Below are 19,838 nucleotides of genomic sequence, written 5' to 3'. Positions count from 1 at the left end.
ACCAAGCATCTTGTTTCCCTAGCAAAACACACACAGCGCACTTAGTAAAACAGCACTCAGTTAATCGCCCAGATGTTAACCCCTTCCTGCCCAGTGACATTAGTACAGTGTCAGTGCTTTTTATTAGCACTGATCATTGTATTAGTGTCATTGAGATGTCTGTGGCAGTTAGTCAGTTCCCCCCCAGTGTCAGAACGCCTGCCGTTGTCCTGCTGATCGCCGCCATTACTAGTATAAAAATGTTTTGTTTTTTTTTAACTGCTTCTCCACCAACCTATAGCAGAAGTACTGCTACAGGGCTGCGCAAAATCACACACACATATATGTGTGTGTGTATATATATATATATATATATATATATATATATATATTTATATATGTGATTTTGCATTTACGAGTAGGAGGCGTGCCTGGTCCGTCCTACCTGCATCGCCATTGGCGGCTACAGCTGTTGATCACCGGGTCCCGGACGGAGGTTCTACCACCATTTGTAGATGCTATAACTTTCATGTAAACCAATAAATTTACATGTATTTGGATTTTTTTTCAGCACAGATATGTAGCAGAATACATTTTGGCCTAAATTTGTAACAAAATTTGATTTTTTAAAAATTTTTACTGGTTATATTTTATAGCAAAAAGTAGGAAATACTAGGTTTTTTTAGTTTATAGCACAAAAAAGAAAAAACGCAGAGGTGATCAAATACCATCGAAAAAAACTCGATCTGTGGGGAAAAAAAGGGAAAAAATTTAATGTGGGTGCAGTGTTGCATGACCGGCAATTGTCGGTCATATTGCAAAAAATGGCCTGGTCACGAAGGGGAATAAATCCTCTGGAGGGCAAGTAGTTAAACGTTTGGCCAGTTCTGCACAGTTAAGGCACTCACCTGTCCAGTGGATCCCGAGTTGTCCTGCTGAGATCCGCTTCTGTTGCTTCTTCTCAGTCTTGCGCCTCCATCTTCTTGTGTGGCGTGATCGGGAAGCTGCCGGCTCTTCCGGGCTCAGGTGGCGCACCACTAGGCCTGCCCCCCTCCTCCTTTCTCAGTGATGGACTGGGATATGTGACGTACAAGACGAGTAAAGTGCATGTTATTCGCCTAGGCTAATGATGTGCACAGGGGGCGGGGCAGAGCTTTAATATTAGGAAAAAAACTAAATATGGGGGGAGCCCAATTTCTGCAATGGAGGGGTGGATGGGAGGCAATTTGTCATGGCGGGTGAAGATTTGCTTTAAAGAAAGATTTGAAGACACAATGCTTTCCACTTCAAATATGCTCTATTTAAAAAATCGCATCAGAAATTTCGCTTAGCAGCTAAAGCAGGATCGGTGTTGGAAGCTGTTTATGTAAATACATAATTCATTGCAGGAGCCGTAGCTTCAGACCGAGACCGTCTTCCCCCTTAAAACAAATGATAGCTGCTTTCTAATGAGTACTTGACTGTTGTACAACTCCGCTATGTATTACTGCTCCCTTCTGGCGGTCATGCATTTTAAATCCTCTTGAAAGCTTCCAGTGTTAATATTTCAGCTTGTGATTTGTTGACGGGTTACGCTTTCAATTTGCATGCTTTTCCCCTCAAACAATGATTGCGTTACTCAGGAAGAGAGAAAAACGGAAAAAAACTAATTTGGAGCAGCAAGCTAAAAAAAAAAAAAAAAAGAAGGAAGAACCGGATGTCTTCCACACTAAGGGTTATTTATTCAAACACATCACTGTCTCAGAAGGCAATATTAATTCCTCACACAGAACAAACCAGGCCTCTACGCAGTTCACATGCTGCTTGGTGAAGCAAGAAGCTGAGCAAATCCCTTAACAACTGCTTTTCGGTGGGGCGGGGGAGGGTATGAAGGGGAGATTGTGTTTGGTCTTCATCATCTGGGATTTGTGATGACTGAGGCCCCCTGTCTGCTGTTTTGGTGAACTGCATGTGGATTTTTCCAAAAAAACCCTTGACGGCATGGAAATATTAGGGGTCCGTTCACACCGTGTGCGGTGACCTAAATTTGTGCGCTGGATAAATGCAGGTCACAGCTAGGACACATAGAAAACAATTGATCTGCATGTGATATCAATAAAAGCAACCTGACAAGTAAACAAAAACTCTTTATCAGCCGTTAGTTTACTCTAAATCCCATCTTCAGAATGCCTTAATTAGCTCCTTCTTCCCCTTATCCCCTTGTTATTAACATGTAATTTAATAAGCCATTATTTTATTTGTAAATTACATTTGTAATGCTTTGTAACATAATCATAATTTTTATTTTAAATTGGTTTTAAAAGATGCATTTACCTTTTTACCAAAAATAGTAAATGCTAATTTTTTTGTAGATAAAAAAATGTACATTTATTATTTTTGGTTGCAGGAGCCTGAAAAGCATTGCACCAATGATCAGCCGTCTCCTGCAGATCTGTCAGTATATCTGCTTGCCCTATGGGATGCACGAGCAAGCAGATATACTGACAGGAAGAATGAAAGAACTACCATGGCGTTACACAGCGTCGTGGTAGTTCATTGAGAACTACAAGCCGACAGCTGCTGAGGCTGACGGGACTTGTAGTTTCTCATTCACAGAGGTCTGTGAATGAGTGACATGGCAAGGTGGGTGGAGCTCTGCACGGCCGCATTTTTTTTTTTTTTTTAATTTGACAGCTAGCAGACAGAGAGAAGATCCCCCGCTAGCTGTCAAAGCGGAGGAGCGGGGGTGAGTGTATTCATAACATGTTACACCCTGAATGTGGGTGTAACATCTTATGAAAGGTGAACTTATCCTTTAAACCTCGAAATAAGAACAAAGCATATCCTTCTGTAGTGTGTACTTTTCTCAATCCAGAGCACTAAATGTCATTTCTGTCTGCTGCCTGTTTCTTCTGCTATCTGAGTGAGTCACTTCCGGCAAGTTTTTCTGACACCAAGAGTAAAATGGTGACACGGGAGAGATCTCTAGCAGATTGACAGCCTCAGCTCTGTTCCTGTGAGTTGTGTGGTGGGGGTTTCTGTCTTCCCTCCAATCAGCTCTCAGATCTATCCTCACTTTGCTCTGCTGTGTGTAGCTTCAGTTCTCCACCCCCTTTTTTCTGAACTATCTGGCAAGCTGTATAAATTCAGCACTGTAAACAGATGTAGAGAAGAGAAGACTGCAGATAAACAGGTACCACTTATGTAGGAGGATTTGTTTGTGTATCACCTGAGGCCAGTCACTTCACTGGGTATATTAAAGGCTTTACAACCGCTTTAAACAGAACAAATTATAGGAAGAAATTATTTTTGCAAGACTTTGTGCTAAATACAAACGTTATTGTAAAGTAGAAGTCTAGGCTCAACCTATCTACTCTTAAAACTACTCCCACCCCCAACACCTGGCAGAGTGGGAGAATTCGCTGTCAGCGCTTTGTTGTCAACATTATGGGGCATCTGTTGTTGGCGCTCCCTTCTGTCCCCTGAAGCCGCTGCTAGCTAAGAGAGAAGAGGCAATCTAACGACCAGACTGGAGCAGGATTAGAGCGTTTTAGCCCAGAGTTCTACTTTAAAGCTGCACTCGCACCCAGCATTTTGCTTGCATTTTAGAGGTCAAGTGATCAGGCATTTTTGTTTTAGTAAATGGAAAGCACTAGGGGTTGAATGCCAGTTCTTTTTCAAATCAAGTAGTATTTGTTAAATTTTAAACAATAAGAAAAATAAAGTAATAGAACACAATTTGTTCCTTGTATGCAGACAGGAATGTACACAGCCAATGGCAATACAAAAGGACATTACAGTTCAAGGTAGAACAAATATGGGACTTGGGACACACCATAAGAAACAAGATCTGGATATGGCAATTAACAAAGTAACAGAAACAATCTCCATAAAGCCTAGTAAAAAGGCATAATAAGCCAATGACACTGTTAATGGGACAGGCTAGTAGGAATAGAAGCAGATGAAGCTAAAGTGGGGGAGGACAGCCAGGGGTACCACATTTTTGAGAATTTCTTTGTATAAGCACAGTTTTGAGAAGTCAGTTTTTCTCTATCTAGAATAGGATTTCTCAAGCAGGGTTCTTTAGAACCTTGGGCTTCTCGGGCAATAAGCAGCTTCTGCCTCCCAGATAAATTCCCACTAACAGCAATCATCTTTTAGGTATCTGTAAGGGGGGAACTCTTCCCAATGATGGAGAATGTAAGGAACATTTTTCCCACTGACCATCACACTAATGTACTGTGAGCTGTAAATATAATATTTATTAGCAGGGGTTCCCTGAAGCCAAAAAAAAAAACTGATGAGGAGTGTCAATGTGTTTTTTTTTTGTGCCATTGGCACAGTAAAGGCTTCTTTCTGGCAACCCGACCATGCAGCTCATTTTTGTGCAAATATCGTCATATTGTGTTCTCTGACACAGCTACATCATCTTTTACAGATCAGCCTGTATGTCTCCTGATATTACCTGTGGGATTTTTTTGTATCTCATTCTTCTGGCAGTTGTGACTGCAATCTTGCTTGGTCTACCTGATCTTGGCTTGGTATCAAGAGATCCCCGAACTTCCAAGTGATTGAACAGTACTGACTGACATATTCAAGGCTTTGGACATCTTTTTACATCCTTTTCCATCTTTATAAAGTTCCTTTACCTTGTTACGCAGGTCTTTTGTCAGTTCTTTTTTGCTCCCCATGGCTCAGTATCTAGCCTGCTTAATGCATCCAAGTGAGAGTTAACAAACTCACTGACTATTTATACCCAGATGCTAATTGCAATTTAGATAGCCACAGATGTGGGGAATTAACCTTAAGGCCTGGTTCATACCAATGAGTTTCTGAGTGCTTTTTGCAGAAATGCACTACAGTCCTTTTAACATGATTTCCTATGGGACACGTTAACATCTATGCTTTTTTGAGCTGTTGCGTTTTTTGAAAGGGTCATGGACTTTTTTAAATGCAAAAAGCAGCATTTTTACTGCAGTAGAGTTCAATGGAGACGCTGCTGAAGTGCATGTAGTACATTTTGAGTTTTCATTCTGCCAGCAACAAAAACATTTCCCTTTTAACAAAAAGAAAAAAAAAAACGCTGAAAAAAAAAATGCAAAACGTGGCAAAAACACAGTGAAATGCAAAAAGCATTGCAAAAATGGACCAAAAGCAAACTGCATAGGTGTGAACCAGGCCTTTATTGGCATTTAACCTGTATGTGTCACCTTGTGTGTCTGTACCAAGGCCAAACATTCCAGGGTATATCAACTTTTGATCATGGCCATTTGTGTGATTTCTGTTATCATTATGACAACTATGTGATAATAAATTGCTTCATATGATCTCTATCCTTAAAGCGGAGTTCCACTCACACTGTCAAAAAATAAAAGTCAGCTACAAAAACTGTAGTTGCTGACTTTTAAAAAAACAGCCACTCACCTGTCCCACGATCCTGTGATGTCCTATCCGCAGCCCATTTCACCGGCCGTCTTGTGTTCCAGGTGCTGGCATCCTCACTGTGGGCACCCGGCTGTGACAGCTTGCGGCTTCACAGCCAGGTGCCCACTGCGCATACGCGAGTAGCGCTTCGCTTTCTGAATGGCCCCGTAATCTTCAGGGACCTGTCACGTGTCCCAGAAGACTACAGGGAGAGAGGGTAGGAGGACAACTTCCGCTTCTGATCGCCTTAGGCGATCGCAGCAGAAGTGGCAACGGGTACCTGTCAATTTCGGGTACCCACTCCCACCTCCCCTCCCTCGCTCCCCAAAGGTGCCAATCCTAAATGGGGAGCGGGGGACCAGTCATTAAAGCAGAACTTCCCCTTTTGGGTGGAGCTCCGCTTTAAAGTGGTTGTAAAGGCTCAAGGTTTTTACCTTTATTCATAGAATCCTCTGTGCAGCATCCCCTCCAGCCCTCCGAATACTCACCTAAGCCCCCTCTCGATCCAGCGATGTACACTGGAGATCTCGGCTATCCCAGGACTCCCTCTCATTGGCTCCCGCTGCTGTCAATCATAGCCAGTGAGAAGGGAGCGGTGGTGGTGCCGAGCCGTGGCTCCATGTGTGAATGGACACACGGAGCAGCAGCTGGGAAGTGCGTATGCTAGGGTGTCCCCCATAGCAAGCTGCTTGCTGTAGGGGCATCCAACAGGAGGGAGGAGCCAGGAGCGGCGGCGGGGGAACCGAGAAGAAGAGGATCCGGGCTGCTTTGTGCGAAACCACTGCATACAGCAGGTAAGTATAGACATGTTTGGGTTTTTTTTTGTTTTGTTGTTTTTTTAATGAAGCCTTTAAATAAAAGAGTTTTTTGGCACGATTAGTCATTTTTCAATATCAATGACAAAATTTCTCATTTTTCTGCCAAGGTTTGCAAACTTTTGAGCACAACTATATTTGTGTAAGTTTTTGGGAGAGAGAAAGACATTAGGACTTACTCCCAATGCTTTTGTTTGCTCTCCTTTCTTTGTCAGTGGTCTCCAAGCTGCGGATGCGGCTCTTTGCTTGCCTCTATCTGGCCCTTGAAGCACCATTCCTTCCACTGACACCAGAAATGGGGCACTACTCCTTCCATTGACATCAATGATGAGGCAATATTCATCCCAATGACACCATCAATGGGTCTCTATTCCTCCCAATGACAGCAATGATGGGTCACTATTCCTCCCATTGACAGCAATAATGGGTCACTGTTCCTCCAATACCAATGATGGGTCACTATTCCTCGCAATGACAGCAATGGTGGGGCACTGTTCCTCCTATACCAATGGTGGGTCACTATTCCTCCCAGTGTCAGCAATGATGGGGGCACTGTTCCTCCAATGCCAATGACGGGTCACTATTCCTCCAATACCAATGACGGGTCACTATTCCTCCCAATGACAGCAATGATGGGGCACTGTTCCTCCAATACCAATGATGGGTCACTATTCCTCCCAATGACCGCAATAATGGGGCACTGTTCCTCCAATACCAATGATGGGTCACTATTCCTCCCAATGACCGCAGTGATGGGTCACTGTTCCTCCAATACCAATGATGGGTCACTATTCCTCCCAATGACCGCAAAGATGGGGCACTGTTCCTCCAATACCAATGATGGGTCACTATTCCTCCCAATGACTGCAAAGATGGGGCACTGTTCCTCCAATACCAATGATGGGTCACTATTCCTCCCAATGACTGCAAAGATGGGGCACTGTTCCTCCAATACCAATGATGGGTCACTATTCCTCCCAATTACAGCAATGATGGGGCACTGTTCCTCCAATACCAATGGTGGGTCACTATTCCTCCCAATGACCGCAATGATGGGGCACTGTTCCTCCAATACCAATGATGGGGCACTATTCCTCCCAATGACCGCAATGATGGGGTACTGTTCCTCCAATACCAATGATGGGGCACTATTCCTCCCAATGTCAGCAATGATGGGGCACTGTTCCTCCAATACCAATGATGGGTCACTATTCCTCCCAATGACAGCAATGATGAGGCACTGTTCCTCTAATACCAATGATGGGGCACTATTACCACTCCTATTAACCAGGGGCACCATATTTTCTTACTTTTTTTACCGCTGAGTCTGAGGCATTGTTTACTCCTACCGATGCTGGGTCACTTTCTACTTCTGGGGGCCACCTTTCTTGGAAACCCCTGCTCAATGTGACCTATGTCCTGTAAGAATGTGGTTCGACCATGGGTTTTACCTCCCTTCAATCGCTGCTGTGAATGAGTCCTTAGTCTGATGTTCATGTAACCAGCAGTATATAAAATCACACTTTCTTTGTTTTGTTATTTCAGCCACAACACTAAAACTACATCTTGGTTAGATCCACGGTGCCTGAACAAACAGCAGAAGCCTTTAGAAGAATGTGAAGATGATGGTAAGACAATTTGCATTTAAAACATTGTAATTTTTCTGCACATACTTGTAAATGTGTACAAATTTCACCCATCATTTCTGTGTTCACACTCCATTTTCTCAGTTTATTTGCACTTTATAATTCTGTGTAAATACTACACATGTTCTTTTTCAAATGTAAAAACATATTTTATATTGATATTCATTTTTTTATGGATTCTCGATGCCTTTTATAGGTAACTGTCTTTTATAACACAGTTATGATGTCTCTTTTATGAAGATGTATGAGAGTAGGATTGTTATGCTGGCCATACATGTAACAATACGATAGCTATAGCAGCCAATCCGCCATCACTACTATACAAAAAGCCTGAATGGTGAAATATGAGTTCTGATTGGTTACTGTTGATTATTGGACGTCTTCTTTGCAGTTTCCTTTATTAAGTAGACCTGATACATGTGTATTGGACCTGTTCTGCTGTGCTATTGGGTATTAGGACTTCTATCACTACAAAGTCAGCCATTTTTTTTAATTAAATGTTCTTCCTTTAGATATATATTGACTTGTTGCTGGTCTCCAGAATTTGACAGTTGGTATTATTTATTAAAATAATGCAAGGTGTAGAAACATAGCAACCAATCAGATTCCAGACTGGCTAAGAACCTGCTTCTGTTGGTTAATATGGAAACATTTTTAATGCTCCAGTATTTTACACCATCAGTTATAGGCAACATTGTAAATGGTCACAAACTCCTAGAGGATTGGTTATAGAGCAATATACATTATTTGGAAATAACTATCCATTTTTGGGTAAAACTAAATCAGTAGCTTGCACTGCAATAGGTATCAGCTAAAAACTTGTATGTACCAGTGCAGAAAGCTTGCAGGCACCAGGTAATAGGCTAATGGCTTTAATATTTAAAAATAATAATCCTAAATACCTATATTAAATTAAAAAAAACAAAACCTATTTTAAATTTAAAAAAAATAAAATAAATAAAACTTGGTCCCTAGTATTCTTTTGTGCCTATTAAAAATGCAGCAGTGGAACAGAATACACACTGCATCTGCTACTGTATGTCACCATCTACTAACCATGGGGGCTGCCTTCCAACTGCAACATCTAGCCATGTTGGGGGGAACCTAGGGGGTGGTAACAAGGATGCTGATATAGGTGGGGATTGGCCATAAGGCCTAGTTCACACCTATGCAGTTTGCTTTTGACGCGTTTTGCATTTATGCACACTTTTTTATGCGTTTTGCTTTTTTCTTTTGTTTTTGTTATGCAGGTTAAAAATGCAAAACGCATCAAAAATGCATTAAAACTCACTACATGCAGTTCTGCCGTGTGTCTGAAGTCTATTGAACCAAAAATGCACCATATTGCGTTTAAAAAAAGTCCCTGACCCTTTGCAAAAGACGAAGCAGCTGAAAAATGCATAGATGTGAACGTGTCCCATAGGAAACCATGTTAAATGGACTGTATGTTTCTGCAAAATGCACAATAGGTGTGAATCAGACCTAACTCTTGCTACTGGCAGCACAGTGGCTAAATGGTTAGCCTAGCAGTGCTAGGGTCCCTGGTTCAAATCCCAACCACAGCACCACCTGCCTGGAGTTTGCATGTTCTCCCTGTGCTTGCGTGAGTTTCCTCCGGGTACTCTGGTTTCCTCCTACACACCAAAGACATGCTGGTAGGTTAATTGGATCCTGTCTAAAATTGGCCCTTGTATGTGTATGTATGAATGTAAGTTAGGGACCTTAGATTGTATGCCCCTTGAGGGTTAGGGACTGATGTGAATGTACAATATATATGTAAAGCGCTGCGTAAATTGACAGAGCTATATAAGTACCTGAAATAAAAATAAAAATTTTCCTCTTGGGGAGTCTCTCACAAGTAAAATGGGGTATATTTGTTTTGTAAGTATCTAAAGAGGGGACTAGACTTCAGGAAGGGTTTAGGATATTTGCATAATGAACAGTCATCTGACTGGAGCATCTGCAGAAAAAGTAAAACTCTTAGCAAAAAAGATACATATGGAAATGACCCCATCTGAGCTTTGTATGTTGGAAGCTGTCACTGCCAGCAGTATGCTTCCATTTAGCATGGAGTTGTGCTTTAAGGATTTAAGACAGGAGAAGGGTGATAGTTTAAAGGATAACTGTCTTGACGTAAGGCCTTCTGGCGGCCATAATTAGACCATCTGCTGCCATGCTAACTATAAACTGATACCTTTCCTTGTTAGCATAGTTTACTCCATGCTGCCCAGTCTGTAGGAGGCCATTACTAACACTACTACTTCAGTAACAAGGGGCAGACCCCATACTGTGGTAGGAAGATGAGGGTGCAGCCTTTGTCAGACAACTGACTCCTAGTAAATAGACAGCAGCAGATGGTCTGCATTTTCCTGCTTAAAGGATTAGTTCACCTTTACAAAAAAATGCAGATAAGGGGTGTCTGTAGATAAACTCAAACCCTGCAGTTTTGACTAAAGTTGAATATTTCTCTTGCCTCTTATGAAGCCCGACTGGGCTTCTAAGATATTACTAGGGATGTTTCTAAGGGAAGCCTAGTGTTACTGCCTACCTCCACCATCACAGGGGTGAGCTTTCAAATGCTGAGCTCAGAGCTCCTGCATCAGGGGAGATAAAGCTCATGTGAGGGGTTGGAATCAGAGAAGGAGCTTGCTCTTGTGATGGTGAAGGTGAGCTAGGCTTGCCCTACAGCAAGGGTATTATCCAACTTTGGTCAAAGCTGCACAGTTTGTTTTCATCTACAGATGTCTCTTATTTTCATAATCACTTTTTTTGGTAAAGGTGAACTATGCATTAAGTTCTTAAAGGACCAGTCCACCCATTTTTTAAAATGTTTATTTATTTTTTGTGATAGGTGGGCAAAGTCAGCCCTGCCCTTCTTTACATGTCTTGGATACTCCCAACAGTGACATTTCCAAAAAGATTGCCAACTCTGTTCTTCTACGTTTGTTGTTTGCATCTACCATGGTGTGTTCCAACAGCTATTGTACTTTCTACAGTATACCAAATTAACAGAGAGTTGGAGCCCCTCCTAATGGTCACAGCATGCATACCGACCTGGAAACTCGGCACAGAGATCTTAGCTGTAGAGTGTCTGAGAGACCTAAGAAACTTCTAGGGTTTAACTTTCTAGCATCTGATAAAAACAGAAATATCATTTTTGGATGGACTGACCCTTTGTGTAAGCATAAAGTTGACTTAAATGTAATTTGTTTTCAGCAATTGTACTTGTGATTCTTGCATTTCTTTCAAGAGATCATACAGAAAGTGGGTCAATGATTAAAGCTGAAGTTTAGCAATATTTATATATGATATATATATGTGTGTGTATGTATATATATATATGTATGTGTGTGTGTATATATATATATATATATATATATATATATATATATATATATATTTTTAATCAGCACCACACTTACATGAATGAAGAGTGCCCCATGTGTTGCTGTCGGCTCTGTTCCTTTAAATCATTCCTCTGCTCCTGGATGTCCCCACAGATGTGACTTTCCAGTGCTGCGGGGCTTAATACAAGCAGCTATACCAGACACAGGCACACGTCAAAAGTGCCAACTATGCCCACCTTTTCCTGCTCCATTCTAGAATGCTGTATGAACAGCTCCCGAAATGAAAAGCATTCTGTGAATGGAGGACTGGCGGATGAATGAAAGGTCCAGCTCCTCCATTCATAGAGCATGTTTCATTGTGGGAACTGATGCTACAGCTTCTATAATGGAGCAGAGGGCTGGAAGGGGTGGGCATACTTGGCACTTTTGGCAAGAGCCTGTGACAGGTGGAGGCGATCTTTTTTAACCCCCGCCTTACCAGCAGATCTCACCTAACCAGATATCTGGAGGGCAGAGATATGAAGATTTTAGGCAACAAAGCAGCCACAAGCACACAGCACACTCATCATTCATGTTGGTACTGTCCCTGATGTTGATTAAAAAAAAGAATCACTAACCTTCAACTAAGCTCTATTCCATAGCATGTTGATATCCATTCAGCACTGGTAGAAAAATGTCTGTATGGGCATTCCTTTGTCAACTGTAAATAGCTGGAACCACACAGCATGACTGGCAAAATAGTTCTGCATGAGGGGAGGACTAGGCTAGGGGGCATTTACTGCTTGGGCATGAACTAAATAAGTTTTTTTTTTTGTGTTGGCTGGTGTCCCTGAGTTGAGATACTTCACTATTCATACTTTGATCCACCATTCATACCTTGGTCAGAGCGGGATTCGCACATGATGGGCATTATATAGCTACCTGCTCCTCTTTCAGACCTGGGATCACAGCATTTAGCAATGGGAAGTCTTAGACTGAATTCTCACTTGAGTGATTTGTAGGTTGAAGCATGAAGCTCCAAAAACACTCAAACTTAAAAAATCAATTGTTCTCTACGGTGCCTGTTTGAGCGAACAGGTGTGAACAAGCACTATAGAGAACAACTGATTTATTTTTTTTTGTTAAGTTTTAGCGTTTTTGAAGCTTCGAGCTATAGATCGCTCAAATGTGAATGCAGCCTTAAAGTTCAAACTTTTTTTGCAGTTTGAAATGTCATGTGACCAAATTCTGAAATCCACAAAGGAAGGGGATGGTGGAAGAAAAAGGTGTAACCATGTCCTTTAAAACCACCCACCTCTCATCATGAATGCAGCCCTATGGCACACTCTGTGTGCTAAACGTTCTATAGCCAACAGAAGGCTAGTTTATGTTTGCCCCACAAAACATTCCCAATCCTTATCTGTTTTAAAGATTTCTTAATGGACAGAATGGAGTGGCATGATTAAAAGAGTAAGCTTGTTCAGTTTGCAAAGTGAATTTTCACTTATCTTTGTGAATAAGGTAAAATTGTGTTCCCTTTGAATATCCATTTATGTTCATGGAAAGTTCAAATACCCATATTTTGCTTGCATGTGATTGGATGATTGAAGTTGGCACAGCTTCATCTCATTCACTAAACTAAATGAAAATTCACTTTGCTAAGTTAATATCCTGTATTCCTTTAGTACAATGGCCTCTACATTGAGGTTTGTGAGCTGGATGTGGCCCGTTGATTGTCCTTATCTCGCTCTTGGAGCACTATTCCTGCCACTGGAAGCCAACAGTGGGGCACTATTCCTGCCACTGTTACCAATGATGGAGCGCTTCCTCCCTTTGATACCAATGATGGTGCTTTATCCCCCCACTAATACCAACAATAGGGAATGATTCCTTCACCTAATAACAATGATGGGGTACTATTCTTCCTCTTATTGACCCCAGGTGCTATGTAATTGTTTTGCTTCCACTAATCACCAAGCTGGGAGGCATTGTTTACTTCGGCTGATGACGGAACATTTTCTACTCTCACTGGCCACAATCCTGCCCCCAGAAAGTTTGAAGGACAGTCAACTGGCCCTGTGTTGAGTGATTTTGGAAACCCCTGCTTTAGTGCGTCAACCCCACTGTATACTTCCAATAGTCTGTACATAAATAACAGAATATACTATATGCAAACTGTATTTGGCTTCCCCTCCTTACAGCATCAAACATTTAGAGAAAGGTACCATGACACTCTTTTTGTCCTAGCCCAAAAAATATGTAGCATATTCATCTGTTCAAAGGAATGTTTTTTTAAGTTTAGCACTTCCACAGTACAATTGTATTAAAAAAGTACTGATTCTATTATCAGAAATAACTGTAACAATATGTTCCTTGCAGTTTTCATGGATATGTTCTGCTGGCTGACTAATAGGATTAACTTTCAAAAATGAGATTTGAAATTTAACTACTTCATATGAGTTTTTGGGCAGCTTTGAGATGAGATAGTCTCCGAGCTGAAAACAAAGGCAGCGTTGTTGGTTTTATTTTCTTATTTAAAACTTCAAGATTATAACTATAAGGTCTGTATTAGATACAGTCTCTAGTGCAGTGTATGTAGATTTTCATTGGAAGAGCATTTCTGAGACCAAAACTGGCTGTGAAAGATGATCTGAGTTGGCCCATAGCAATGAAAGATTTAAAACTGTGTATGATGGAGCCTCGTGGGAAACCCACTATAGAAACTTGATAACTATGGTCTTTCAGGGTTTCTTGAAAGCCACGGACCCACTTACACTCAATTTGCCTTGCTGGTAGGCAACACCCCATGTAAGTTCACGTTGGATGCATTGGAGCTCTTGTTATAGTGTTGAGGACTGGTGATTGGCCTTTGAGGCCCAAACTCTATAGCCTAAGTGTGTTGAGGACCAGTGATTGGCCATTAAGGCCCAAACACTGCAGCCTTTGTCAGCTGTAAATAGCTGGAAACACACAGCATGACTGGCAAAATAGTTCTGCAGGAGGGGTGGACTAGGCTAGGGGGTATTTACTGCTGGGCTCTGTACTAATAAGATTTTTTTTTTGTGTTGGCTGGTGTCCCTGAGTTGAGATACTTCACCATTCATACTTTGATCCACCATTCATACCTTGGTCAGAGCGGGATTGGCACATGATGGGCATTATATAGCTACCTGCTCCTCTTTCAGACCTGGGATCACAGCATTTAGCAATGGGAAGTCTTAGACTGAATTCTCACTTGAGTGATTTGTAGGTTGAAGTATGAAGCTCCAAAAACACTCAAATTTAAAAAATCAATTGTTCTCTATGGTGCCTGTTTGAGCAAACAGGTGTGAACAAGCACCATAGAGAACAACTTTTTTTTTTTTGTTAAGTTTTAGCGTTTTTGAAGCTTCCAGCTATAGATCGTTCAAATGTGAATGCAGCCTTAAGTTCAAACTTTTTTTGCAGTTTGAAATGTCATGTGAGCAAATGCTGAAATCCACAAACGAAGGGGATGGTGGAAGAAAAGGTGTAACCATGTCCTTTAAAACCACCCACCTCTCATCATGAATGCAGCCCTATGGCACACTCTGTGTGCTAAACGTTCTATAGCCAACAGAAGGCTAGTTTATGTTTATGTAGCAATGGGAAGTCTTAGGCTGACTTCTCACTTGAGTGATTTGTAGGTTGAAGCATGAAGCTCCAAAAACACTCAAACTTAAAAAATCAATTGTTCTCCATGGTGCTTGTATGCACGATCAGGTATGAACAAGCACCATAGACAACTTTTTTTTTTTTTTTTTTAAGTTTAAGCGTTTTTGAAGCTTCGAGTCCTCAAGAGTGTTGAGGACCAGTGATTGGCCATTAAGGCCCAAACACTACAGCCTAAGAGGATGTCATATGCTCCCTTATACCCACAACTGGACATTTAATAAGGGATCCGATGTAGTGGTGGGGAAGATAAGTGTAAGTGGGCCAAGGGGCGAATGATCAAGAGACTCATTCGTCCTTAAGGAGCCCCCTGCTTCTATAGTCCCCACCTTAAAGGCACTCCATATAGTAACAGAGAATTCTATTTGCTCTCATATCCGTTTCTGTAGAGGTTCTCAAACCATATACAGTATTGTTTAAAGAGCTTCAGGAGTGATAATGTGTCAGAGATGCCAAACAAATCTTATGTGTAGCCCTGGGCTACTCCCCGAACATTCTGTGGGTCAGCGGCCAGGGAGAGGTAACTGCATTGTCCTCCTACTTCTGGAGCCTAACAGAATTAGCAGGCTGAATATGTTAATGGTATGAACAGTGCTTTAGGCATCCCAGCAGTTAAATACATCATTTGCCTTGGAAAAGCTAAAAATATTACTGATTCCAGTGACATGTCTGGATATAAAAAGCATTTGTCACAGCTTTGCATTTGTATTATACTAATCAATCCTTTATTATAACAAACAAGTCAGAGGCAGTTAAATGTGCAAAAAAAGAAAAAAAACAAACTTACTTTATAAAGAGACACAAGAGTTGTATACTGAGCCAAGAAGTAGATAGTTGTGTGTTGTTAATGCTGAATCTAATCAGATATGAATGATTTCCATTTAAAGTTCAGATCAAAGAAATGTAACAGCTACACTAACTGGTATTGTTTTAACATTTTTCAAGTTGTGCAAGAATACGTAGATAATGGATTATTCCAGAATGTCTATTTTTATGTACAGATTTTGGAGACTAAATTAGGAAGTGTATAGGCTGCATTTTAATGAACAGTGGCTCACAAAATGGCTCACAAAATTGCTTACTCGAGGGGCCATTTACTTATGCAATGTAGCAACGCATGCTAAAACATCTTAGCACATGTTGCCGTTACGCATGTCATTGAATTTGCCCATATGTGGTGCCTTCATTTTGAATGGCATCCCAATGCATTATACATATACTGTCATTGTGGTGCACCTAGTGTGTTGGCAACCTATCCCTAATGAATGGGCTGCCTTATTTCAAGACAGTAATGCAACAGAAAAGTATGAATATGAACCTTTTGTCAAGATCCTATATAGTATATACTTGGTGGCCATCTTGGTAGAGACAGGACTTTGTGTCCTTACGTCAGAGGTGCCCTCTGTTGATCTGATAACTGGTGGGGTAGTAAGAAGCAATAGGAGAGGTGGAGGAAGATCAGCTTCACAGAATGAATAAAGCGGATGTAGGAAGATTCTTGCATTGTAGGTCCCTCATGTACAGCTTACCTTCCAGCAAGGAGAACAATGCGCAGCACAATAGTGACATATTCTAAATCTCCTGAGACAACAGTCAGAGACAGCAGTGCTGTGGAAACATCTCACACTGCAGGTATACAACTAGCTCTTTGCACAGGAAGTGTACTGTTATTTTTCAGGACGAATTCAAGACAAAAAGGTAAAACTCAAATTAAAGGAATATTTTGCAGGATTTTTGCCTTTAATACAGCTGCAGTTTTCTCCTGGATTATATTAGCAATGCACTAATTTAATGTCCTTTTAAATGTAAATTGTTGCACTAAAATGATTGGTTGGACTTGCCTGTTGTCTGGTATGTGCATTTCCTAATGCTCTAAAATATTACAAAATTGCATTGTAGATGGCATTAAAGTATTTCTAGTGGTAGTAGTATGTTTTGGTGATTCAGATAAATAATATGATAAAAGAAATACCTGTATAAATCAACACTGGAATTTTCAAATTATTTAAAGACCAACTCCACCCTTACCTGTAATGGAAACTTTTGGTGGCTGCTGATAGGTTAAATCACTCTCTGGCATGTTACATAACACAAAAGTTCCATTGGTAAAATTTCCCCACAATTGTTTCCACCCCTGCTTCAAGACTATAGTGAAGTTGGCCAAACACGTGGCAATTTGCAGTCCATTTCAACCACTTTAGAGCCTGTGGGAATTCCAAATACTATAGTAGGTAATCTACCTATGCAGTCTACCGTAACCTATGAGTTTGTTCAACCACCAGAAATAGATTGATTGAGTACTCTAAACTGGGCAGTAAATTGTCATTGGATCTTTAATACAGTTTATTGAAAAATTGAAGTCCAAAGAGTTGAAACTGCAGCAATTTAGCTGAAAGTGATCCTATTTTTCCACCAGGTTAGATCGGGGCATGCTCAGCTCCAGCACTTTGCGAGTAATATAAATCACAATGTTATGTCTCCAATTCTCTCAGCCAAATTGCCACATGCATGGCCAGCTTGAGGGTGTCACCCTTTTGAATTCTTACCTTTTTTTGTTTATCTTACATTGTGGAGAATCCACTGGGAAATAGTGACACCAACATTTTATCTTTTAATAACCACAACAGTTGGAAAGACGTGGGAGTTCTAATGTGGATATCTCCCACCTGATGTCCTGGAGAGAAATAAAAAGCTGGCATGTGACTCACCTTGCCAACAACCACCCAGAACTGTCATTTATCGAGGAGTTGACCTTTAAATAATTATTCATCTACATATATATTAGAGTGATATGCAAGGTCACATAATGCTGTAAACTAAAAGTGCTATTGGTTTCTCGGTGAAGGCGTAGACCTCATTATACTGCATTGATTCACATATTCTCTGGTGACAGAAATACTTGTATAGCTAAATGAAGGTTGAAATTATCTGATCTGTTACATACTAGATATTATTAGTACTCTATTAATGTCATTTGTATGTCTAAATTAGAAGCATAATTAAAGACATTTTGTGGTAGAAGTGAGCATATAAACCAAAAATAAAAAAAACACCCAGCAAAACCTGAACGAAGTTCTATACTGTTTTTAGACAAAAGATATATCTGTGCTAATAGTTCCTGTGTCTAAAGGGTTGATGCAGTTATTTTATAAGTCAAGCTTTGTATCATTTTGAGCTTAGCTATAAGAAGCCAGTTATTTAGAGCATGCATGCAGTAGCTAACCCATAATACTCTCATATGTAAAAAAGAAAAAAAAAAGGTTGTGAAGGAGCTGCTGCTGCTGCTGCATGGTTCTTCATGCTGCTGTTCTGATCCTGGCAGCCCCCTTGCCTTTTGCACTCCAATAGTTGGATACCCTCTGATGTCATCAAGACTGATGCAGGGTCTGTACCCCTGCATCTGACTTAAGGACGCCAAGTAACTGTCCTTGGCCAGAGCATGACGGAATGCTATCTGCCAGGGAGTGAGAATCAGCACGTTCCCAAGACATAAACATACATCTAACCCTTGCAGTGCAGGTGCATCCCCGCTACAAGGGAGGGTTTTTACTTTTACCAGAGATAGACTTGTTAAACTTGTGTCCGTTTCCACCCGCCTACCTCCAGGTCTGATCTGGTCCACTCAAAAAAAAAAACTAAAGGGGATCTGTCTTCCTTTGTTTAGCCAGGATTGGATCATAGGTCCGTTTATAAACGGCTGCCCATAGAGCAGAGCTGGCTCTGTCCGTGTCCACTCTGCATAAACTGAGCAAACACAGAAGTGTCGTCCACCCGCTCTGGTCCAATCAGTAGGACAGATCCCCCGCTGACCTCATCAGTCAGCCCATGTGAAAGGGAACCAGGGGCGGACTGACCATTTGGAAACTCGGGCACTGCCCGAGGGCCCGGGGTCAGTAGGGGGCCCCATGAGATGCCCCTGGTACCTTTTTTCATAGGCTTTTTTGAGTTTGGGCAAGGACACAGGGGCCCCATGATCCCCTATTGCCCGGGGGCCCCATGAGTTGTCAGTCCGCCCCTGAAGGGAACTTGGCCTTTCTGGTTTTGCTGTGTGTTCTTCATATGTTTTGGTTTGATTTATACATTTTGGTTATTCAGTGCTTAATTTACATAAAACATTAGGGCCCCCACCTATTTTTTTTATTATCCATGCATGTAGTGCATGTCCTCAAAGGTAGCCATAATTTTTCATTTTCTCTTATATCGTGACAGTGCCTCTTTGTTGGCCTTGGAGTGTACTGATTTAGATCATTTCAACCTCTTCTGCTAATTTCATTATTTATATATTTTCTGATGGGATTTTCCAGCTTGGTGTTGGTGTCTGAATTTATTTTGTTTTAATCTTTCTGTCTCACTTACTGCTCTTCCTTGGAGAAGAAGGGGTCCACACCGAGGAACTGGACAGTGAACTAGGTAAATGTTACTTTGTATTTGTCATGCTGTTGACTTCTACCAAAAATGTTCCAGACAGAACGTTTTTTTTAGTTTTCAGTAGAGCGGGAAATAGTAAAAAAAAACCCATTCAACCTTTATTAATGTCTGTGTCCCCAGTTGGAGAGCATTGGTGACCATAGATGGATCAAAATTCGGCTGGTTCAGCAGGGACCGGTTCAATTTCGATCAGTGTGTGGCCATCCCCATTCAACAGAGGTCAGTCTTGTTGATCAGTGACTGCAGTCACTGATAGCAGCAAGTCCAACTGTCAGAATACAAAGTCCCAAGGGGGGATTCTTTTATCCACCTTGTTTGTGTAGATGGAAAAATCTATTCAGCCACTGGCTGAATGGAAAAAAAAAATACTATGGCTAGTTTGTTTTTTGCATGGTTAATGCTGTCACTGGGACAGAAAATGAAAAGCCTAAAATCGCACACGTTTTAGCAGAACAGGAGGTGAAGGGAAATCTACCAATGGGGAAACCAGGTCAGGAAACAATTGCCAAAAATTTGAAATCTTTTCATCAGTTAAAGCTGAACTCCACAGT

The 19,838-nt window shown here is 41.2% G+C and overlaps 1 protein-coding gene across 10 annotated transcripts in view; it reads left to right on the top strand.

Annotated features, from left to right (window-relative positions):
* MAGI1 (membrane associated guanylate kinase, WW and PDZ domain containing 1) overlaps nucleotides 1-19,838 on the top strand; it is a 768,502-nt gene that overhangs the window by 586,171 nt on the left and 162,493 nt on the right. For 6 of the 10 annotated variants that reach the window (XM_089676005.1, XM_089676004.1, XM_089676003.1 and 3 more), the window contains exons 6-7: nucleotides 7,743-7,825; nucleotides 19,231-19,269. In XM_089676005.1, the coding sequence (XP_089532131.1) occupies nucleotides 7,743-7,825; nucleotides 19,231-19,269 (122 nt within the window). The remainder of the gene's footprint in view (nucleotides 1-7,742; nucleotides 7,826-19,230; nucleotides 19,270-19,838) is intronic. The other 4 variants (XM_089676009.1, XM_089676002.1, XM_089676010.1 and 1 more) reach the window with 2 other exon arrangements.

This window comes from Staurois parvus, unplaced genomic scaffold (genome assembly GCF_062004578.1).
Source record: "Staurois parvus isolate SC_StPar_1 unplaced genomic scaffold, SC_StPar_1.0 ptg000162l, whole genome shotgun sequence".
In the NCBI taxonomy this organism is placed as follows: domain Eukaryota; kingdom Metazoa; phylum Chordata; class Amphibia; order Anura; family Ranidae; genus Staurois; species Staurois parvus.
Note: the sequence above shows the minus strand (reverse complement) of the source record. Positions and strands in the feature narration are given on the sequence as shown.